This window comes from Maylandia zebra, linkage group LG23 (assembly GCF_041146795.1).
Source record: "Maylandia zebra isolate NMK-2024a linkage group LG23, Mzebra_GT3a, whole genome shotgun sequence".
NCBI lineage: Eukaryota > Metazoa > Chordata > Actinopteri > Cichliformes > Cichlidae > Maylandia > Maylandia zebra.
The window spans coordinates 12,966,755-12,975,546 of record NC_135188.1 but is presented as its reverse complement, the minus strand read 5'-3'; the positions used below and the strand labels follow the sequence as shown (position 1 = coordinate 12,975,546).

The following is an 8,792-nucleotide window of genomic DNA, read 5'->3' as shown; positions in this document are numbered from 1 at the left end:
AAACCACTATAAATTTGTCTTTATACACAGCAAATTCTGGTCTTTGGAATAAACTCTCAGGGAGTTCAGATTAACTGCATTTGAGTGTACATGCGTGACCATCGAATGAACTCTAGTGCAGAGTTAGAGTAACTCTTTTCCGGGAGTTGATTTTTCAACTCTTTATAGGAGTTAAAACTAAACTCTCACGGAGTGAAATTTCTACTACCATATAGAGTAAAATTTAACTCATAACTAGAGTTAAGTTTGATATTAACTCTTTTGTAGTGTTACTCATCAATTGAAAAAAGTTTTAGGTTTTTGGTGCAAATTACTACAAAAACACAATAGTGATTATTATGAATGTATGGATTTTATTTATCAAAAATAACATATTCAAATATGAATGCTGCATGGATTAACATACATTCTGTGTAACAGTACTGTAATAGCATAATATCCACCATTATTGGCAGCTAAACAGTTGAGGTCAGAAAGGCCTAACATTGGGCGAAAAGAAAAAAATTAAAGGAAAAAAATGACTACAGAATAAGCACTTCTTGTAATGCAGTGTTAACATGAGGAAGACTCTGTAAAGTCTCCATCAAGCCAACAAATTAAGTAATGCAACTCTCTCACAGAACATAAAATTGTGAATCACACCCATATGACATTTGGGCATCAAAACATTTGAAATGTCTTACTTTCTCCCTTTCTAGGACCAGTATCTTCTTAAAAATGGTTTCATTTACCTGAAAAGCAGGACACTGATCATGGAAACACGTTTCATGGTTAACATGCATAACAAAAACAGAGAGAGAGCGAGAGAGAGAGAGCAAGTCTTATTACACACTACAGTTGCAGAGCAAACTACATGAAATACTATATTAAATTATTTTTCTCTAATCTTTTTTATCTTCGTGTTTAAGCTTTTTCAAGTAATGGCAACTAAAGAGTCAAGTATAAGTCAATTAAGTACTGTATCTACATTTCTTTCATGTATGCTGTCCAATAGAGGCTGAACCATTTGAAGTCCGGCATCACTTGTGTCACTGCTCTGACTGCTGGTGGTTGAGACAGACAATGTATCTGTTAGACTTGGAGAGGAGGGCTCTTCCACATGTTGCTTCAGGACAGTCAAATCTGAGGGTGACAAATAAAAATATTAGAATACAAGGTATATACAATCAAAAACACAACACAACAAAGATACCATTTATGCACACAGGGCCAGTAAATTGCACGGTTTGATTAAATTATACTTTCTCCCAGGAGAACAGATGGTTATTTTGTATTTTATTATGGTAATATACAATTTACATACCACAAGGTGTGAGTGTCACATAGTGTGTTAGGTCTGAGCAGTCACGCAGCTTCTTGGATGATTGTGTTTCCAGGATGTCTGAAATGCATGTGATAAATCCAACTTACTGTTGAGCCATGAAAACAGCATTTTGTGATTGTTACCACAGGATATTAGACAAATTAAAAATGTTTATTTAAGAGTAACTGTACAAATCAAATCCTTCAAAATCTATCAGAGCATATATTTACTTACCTTCAGCTGTATAGATGACAAAACACACCTCTTTGACTGCTGCAAGTTCAGGAAAGATATCCTCATCCACCTCTATACCCTGCTCATCCGTGACTTTCAGTGCTGCATTTTCTGGTATGAGAAACTTCTGCTGCACTGAAGTAAAATCATCACTTAGTTAATAACAACATTATCATTTCTTCTTTAATGACTTAGTACAAACCATAACTTACCTGCTCTCACAAAATCTGTGAAGCTGACTTCTTCCAATTTTGCATATTTCTTTGTCTCTCTGTGTTTTACTTTTATCAACATCTTGGCCACCTACGGAAAAAAATACCTTTACTACTATGAAACACAACACAAGAAGAAGAGGTTGTTTATGGTAACTCTATGTAAACTGTGTATAACTTAATCAACGAACACTGTCTTACATTGAGTTAGCCTGTCCACACTAAATATTGCTTAAAATCTATTTAGCTAGGCTGGTTTAGCAGACAATGTGACTGCATGTTTGCTGTGTCCTTGTCTTTACAGTTCTGGAGACAGGGTTGTGTGCATGTCTCAGTGTGCAGCAGGACTAACTAACTGATGTTAATGGTACCTCAACATCTCATCAGTGCAGGCTGCACCTCTCTTTGGTTAAATACGGCCATTACCATGAGTCTAAACAGAATATTACTGTAGTTAGCTAACGTTAAATTAAACGTTGGTGTTAAAATTAAGAAATAGAAATAAACGTTTTCATTGACAACGTGAAATGTGTATCTTAAAATACAGTAAGATAAGTAAGTTAGCTAACTTTTGACTAGCATTAGCCTAGCTGCTATCTCCAAATCAGCATAACATACAGAAAACACATGTAGTGCTAGTTAGTTAACTTTATATTTTACTTGTGCATCCATGTAACTGAATATATATATATAAATAACATCACTACACTCACAGAAAATTCCAAAGTAAATAAAGTATTTTTACCTCCTACATGTCGGAGTCCAAGAAAGAAACACAGATAGGCGCTGTAACGGTCGACAGACAAACAACACCAGCAATGTGTTGAATTAGACTCCTTAGCACCCAGTGAATGAACACCTAAATATTACACCGCTTTAGAGTACTCCCCAACACTGACTGTAGTATAAGGTGAAAAATAAACTCCCGGAATGTAACTCTTGCGCACTTTTATGCCTAACTCCAGAATATTTAACTCCAGTGATTTGCTGTGTATGAAAAAATATAATATCATAATAAAAAATTATAATATATAAAATTTTTTAGTAAGATTTACTTTTTCTCATTTTCCTTTTCCCAGTGAGAACACCACAGTATTATATTATTATATGTTATACAAAATATTCCAATAGCACCATCTACTGTTCAACAAAGTTTTTGTTTCTTTCAATTTTCTTCACGCTTGATGGACAAAGTATGATCATCACAGCATTTTGAGATAATGCTCATGGTAATATATGAGGTACAGAGTCTTACTAAGCTGAAGTTTAAGTTATTCCATATTAATCTACGATAGATTAAGAGACAGGATAAGAACTGCTTGAAGCAAAGAAAGGAATATGTCAGGTAACATTTTAATGTTTTAATTTAAAATGTGATCTAACTTCATAAAAATGGCATAAATTAAATTATATTTCCTCCTCACTGGGTGCTTCTGGTGGTCCTCTGATGTGTGACAAATCAGCAGTTTGGTGTTTTTTCCTTTAACAACTATGACATGAATGACTATCCAAATGTCCCAAACATCTACACAGATATATATATATCGATCTTCCTTTTTTAGATCAAAAACATTCTCGGGAAAAAGAAATTAGTTTTAACCTCCTAGGACCTGGCGTCCACATATGTGGCCATCACATTTTTGGTTGTCTAGACCAAAAATACTAAATTTTGCTCTACAAGGGCCTGATATCCACTTACGAGGACATTATACTGCCTCTGTTTTATCAAAATTTAAAACGAATGTCCTCATATGTGGCTCTCACTTTTCTTAGAAACAAAAATCAGGTAAAAAAAAAAAATCTGGTGATTCTTTGTTTTTACATTCATCAGGTCCTAATCAGCTCAAATGTCAGAGAAAGAGGAATTAAAAATCCATGCCATGAAAGAGTTCGGGTCTTAGGAGGTTAGCCAAACTTAATAAATGGTCACCATTAGGGGGCAGTGTTTGACAAGCTGTTTTAGCATAGTTGCCTCTGTAGTGCTTGGGCTGAGATCAGGGTGGTGCAGTGGTTAGAACAGTTTCCTCACTGAATGAAGGTTCGGGATTCAAACTTCCTGGTTGGCTGGGGATTCTGTGCAGTTTGTGTTTTCTCCAACAATTCAAAGATATGCTTGTGGTCGTAATGAAATTATGTCGATTGACACAATTAGTGTGATATTAATAAGTGATTATAAATGGGGTTTTAAAAGTGAAAGGTTTTCAGTCTCTCTGTGTTAGCCCTACAACACACTGGAAACCTTTGCCGGGTGAACCTCTCTCCCCTCCCACTCCAGCTCTTGCTTCTATTTTCCAACCCACAGCACACAGTACTTACAGTAAGTGAGATAACTGCAATACTTCACTTTTCAATTAGAGTATCACTTACTGACATATTTCACAGAGGTTGCGTGAAATGTCAAACTGAGTCAAGATGTTCTTTTACACTGTCATCTGTCAGGAATGATTAAATTATGTCACGCCTGAAGCTCGAAGCTGTGGTTTCTTTTATCTGATTTTCAGAGATTTGTGCAACTTCTGTGCCGCATCACATAAATGTAAATGCTTTCCAGGCAACAGAATTACAAGAATTACATTTACTGTACAAATACCCACAATACCCTTGGTGTATTGTTGAGAAAGGTGTTGTAGAAAGAGAAGAGAAGATAGAGAGAAGAGAAGTCTCCCTGGTTTACCTCTCATTACATTTGAGAGAGGGTAAAAAGGCTCAACATCCAATCATTTATGTGCTAAAACAGAGTCTCTTTGTGTGCTTTTGCTAATCATCTTTATTCTTAATTAAAGATAAAATAAAAGTTTGATCAATATGTTAAATGGAATGTGAAGAGATGTGAGGGACCAAGCAGCCAAAGCAAAGAGGACACAAGCAAAAATATCTTCAAAAAGGGTTTTCTTTATTTTAACCCTCAAAAAGTCCAAAATTCAAAACCATACTTAGCAGGCCCATAAAACAGGTCAACTAAATATAACTCTACAAAAAGTAATTTCCAAAACTTAAACAACAAAGTGAGACACAACTTAACTCACAAACTGACCTAATTAAAAAGACACATGAGGGTAGCTTTTATAATGATTTGGCCAAACCATTTGAACACAATAGGGGGAAAACAAAAACACACACTAATATTAACTAAGCACAGAATAACCTAACTAAGCCTAAAACACCCCTGCTCCTGGTAAGCCCATGGTTGGTCCTGCTGAGCAGGCATTTTGTCCCCAGAGTCCTCAGCCACGCCTTTTGCCCAGACAGGAAACAGCCACCGCCCAAACCCAGGTAACTCAAAGAAAGAGAAACATAATTAATATAACAACACATTTTAGAAAAACCACACAATGTTACTATGTGCGCGCCTCATAATACCAGTGTTAGGTTTAACCAAATGATTAATGAAGAAAACTGCAAAGCAAACTAATAAAGTGAAAAATGGACTAATTTACCCCTGTGTGGCTGATGCCATCACACACCCCCCCTCTTCAGGACTCTCGCTGGTACAGCGAGAGAGGAAGTCGGCGGTAACGTTGTTCTTCCCAGGAATGTGCTTGATGACAAACCGGAAAGGTTGCAGAGCAAGGTACCATCTTGTGATCCTTCCGTTCTTATCCTTCATCTTTTCCATCCACTGAAGTGCACTGTGATCCGTCTCCAGGGTGAATTCTCTTCCAAGAAGGTAGTACCTGAAGGAATCAAGGGCCCACTTGATTGCAAGGGCCTCCTTTTCCACTGTTGAATATCGAACCTCTCTCGGGAACAGCTTTCGGCTGATATAAGCAACAGGATGACGTTCTCCTTCCAAACCTTGAAGTAGCACTGCTCCCAGACCCTTATGAGATGCATCCGTTTGAAGGAAAAAGTGCTCATTAAAGTCTGGACTGTACAAAACTGGTTCGCTACTCAGTGATTGACTGATGTCCTTGAAAGCTGCTATAGCCTCCTCTGTCCAGTTAATCTGATTAGGACACTTGATGCCTATCAAGTCCGTTAGTAGAGCTGCTGGTGGAGAATCGTGGTATGAACCGACGATAAAAGCCTGCCATGCCCAAAAAGGATCTTAGTTGCTTCCTTGTCTGTGGGAGAGGACAAGACTCAATGGCTTGGATCTTACTGACCTGAGGCTTGATCACCCCATTCCCGATCACATGGCCCAGGTACGCAGTCTCAGCAGAGGCAAAAACACACTTAGAGGGGTTCACCGTCAACCCAGCAGTGCCAAGACGGTCGAAGACAGCATGCAGATGTTCCAAGTGTTCCTCCCATGTGGTGCTGTAGATGACAATATCATCAAGATATGCAGATGCAAAATCTGAGAAACCACATAGTACTTGGTCCATTAATCTCTGAAAGGTTGCTGGAGCCCCATGCAGCCCGAATGGCATCACTGTAAATTGGAAGAGACCCCAAGGTGTTCGAAAGGCAGTCAACTTCTTTGATCGCTCCGTTAGTGGCACCTGCCAATATCCCTTGCACAGGTCAAGTGTGGTCAAGTACTTTGCCTTCCCCAGCCGTTCCAGCAAATCATCAATGCGTGGTGTGGGGTATGAATCAAACAGTGATATTGAGTTTAGGTACCTGAAGTCTATACAGAACCTCATGCTTTCATCCTTCTTTGGCACCAGGACCACTGGATTACACCACTCACTCTTTGATGGCTCAATGATCCCCAAGGACAACATGAGGTCGATTTCCTTCTTCAGGGATATTAGCAGACGTTCAGGGATCCTGTAGCTCAAACGCTTTACTGCGACGCCCTCTTTAATGACAATGTCATGCTCAACAATATCTGTTCGGCCAGGATTCACTTGAAGCACCTCAGAGTTGCATGCAGCTCTCACCTGAAGCTGTTTATCATCTGGCAGATGACTAAGGTCAAAATCTACCACATCAGCAGAAGGCAAGTATTGCTCACCAACCTCTTCTTCCTCTGGCACACCCCTTATGAGCATCACCTCTGCTGTCTTTTCAGGGCGCTGCGCCCATTCCTTCAATAGATTTATGTGCAGAACCCTGCTGGAGCGTGGCTTTCCAGGGATGAACACTTGGTAAGTAGTGGACCCCAATTTCTTCTGAACCTCAAAGGGCCCTTGCCACTTAGCCAATAGCTTGTTGTTGTCAGTGGGGAGGAGCACCAACACCTTTTGTCCAGGACTAAAAGACCTCTGACGAGCTGCTCGGTCATACCAAAACTTCTGCTTCTGCTGGATTTTGGTCATATTTGACTGAGCAAGCTCACTCATTTTCTGCAGTCGCTCCCTCATCTGCACAACATAGGAAACAATGTTAACAGAGTCCATCTTTTCCTTGCCTCCCTCCCAGATGTTTCTTAGCAGGGCTAGAGGTCCTTGTACCTCATACCCATACAAAAGTTCGAACAGAGAGAAACCAGTGGAGGCTTGTGGCACTTCCCTGTAGGCAAAGAGAAGATAAGGAAGCCACTGATCCCAATCAGCACCATTCTTATCTACCACCTTCCAGAGCATCTGCTTCAGAGTCTGATTGAACCGTTCTGTTAGCCCATCAGTCTGAGGATGGTATGGGGTGGTCCTCAGGCTTTTAATGCCCAGCAGCTTGTACACCTGTTTTAGTAAGTTGGACATAAAGTTACTCCCCTGATCAGTCAGTATTTCCTGTGGGAACCCTACTCTTGCAAAGAGCTGTACAAGGCAGAAAGCTACTGATTTTGCCTTGATGGATTTTAATGGGAAGACCTCTGGATATTTAGTTGCATAATCAGTGATTACAAGCATATAGCGATTCCCTGACTTACTCTTCTCAACGGGTCCAACAATATCCATTCCGAGGCGCTCAAATGGGGTACCAATAATAGGCAGTGGTTGGAGTGGAGCTTTGGAAGGGACTTTGGAGGATGTCATCTGGCACTGAGGACAGCTCTTACAGAAGTAGGCTACATCTCTATGGAGGCCAGGCCAGAAAAAATGTTGTTTAATACGAGCTGTGGTTTTGTGCTTACCAAGGTGGCCAGACCAGGGAATAGAGTGTCCCAAATTAAGCACGGTTTCTCTAACTTCTTGGGGGACCACTAGCTTCAGAAGTGAGCCCATCTGATGGTAAAGTATGCCATTTTGCAAGACATAGTCACTTTTGTTAATGCCTGCCTCCTCTACTTGGTCCTTGTCTATTGCTCGCTGAAAACAGGAAGCTAAACTAGGATCAGTTTTTTGCAACTCTATTATATTGCCAGGAATTTGAAGTCCCAAAGGCAAGTCTGGGTCAGTATGCATTTCTGGGTGTACTATAGTATGCTGGAACTTCTCCTGTCTCCTCTGTCCGCGACTTTTCCGAGGCTTCACAGGTGCAACTTCCCATTCCTCATTAAAAAATGGCAAGGCACTGAAAACTTCTGAGGTTTCACTAGATTTTTGAGCTTGGGCTCTAGTAACAGCCACATTGCATTGATGATTCTGGTCTGACTCCAACAAATCAAAAAGCACTGGAAAATCTCGTCCCAGAATAGCTGAATAAGGCAGGTTATCAACCACCCCAACATTTAAAAGGTATGTCTGTCCATTCACTTTAATGTACATGTCAGCTGTTGAGTACATCTTCTCATCTCCATGCACACAACAAATGGGGATGGTGTCACTAACACGGACAATATTGGGGGGCACAAAATCTCTATGTATCAGTGTACGAGAACTGCCAGAATCAAGCAAAGCTCTTAAAGTTGTTCCATTAGCTTCAATTTTTATCATTTTAACAGTCTGGTCACACTGGAGCCCATGTTCAGCATGTGAACGTGGCATGAAACACATTTGAACCATCTTAGCTGAGGGTTTTGGGCACATTGGCTTTGTGTGGCCCTCTAACCCACAGAGGTAACAAACAATCTTTTTTGAATTTTTTAATGGTCTGCCAGCAAACTGGTTCTCACCCACAGGAGTTTTTTTCTGCTGACAATGGCCTTTGATGATACATCTGGGCTGATTTGGGGCCTTCCTTTGGCATTTTATTTGCATTACAGGTCCAAGGTTGCCCTTTCCTCCTGGCAGCTACAAACACTTCTGCCAGCTCAGCTGCCTTCGCTGCAG

At 40.1% G+C, this 8,792-nt stretch overlaps 1 protein-coding gene across 1 annotated transcript; it reads right to left on the bottom strand.

Annotated features, from left to right (window-relative positions):
* Positions 1-354: 354 nt before the first annotated feature.
* Positions 355-2,737, bottom strand: LOC143415136 (uncharacterized). The gene is made up of 5 exons (XM_076880581.1): positions 2,495-2,737; positions 1,750-1,840; positions 1,538-1,672; positions 1,304-1,381; positions 355-1,122 (listed from the first exon to the last, which is right to left on the bottom strand). Exons 2-5 carry the CDS (start codon positions 1,829-1,831, stop codon positions 947-949), a joined length of 471 nt encoding a protein of 156 aa, XP_076736696.1. The 5' UTR covers positions 1,832-1,840; positions 2,495-2,737; the 3' UTR covers positions 355-946.
* Between the last annotated feature and the right edge of the window lie 6,055 nt (positions 2,738-8,792).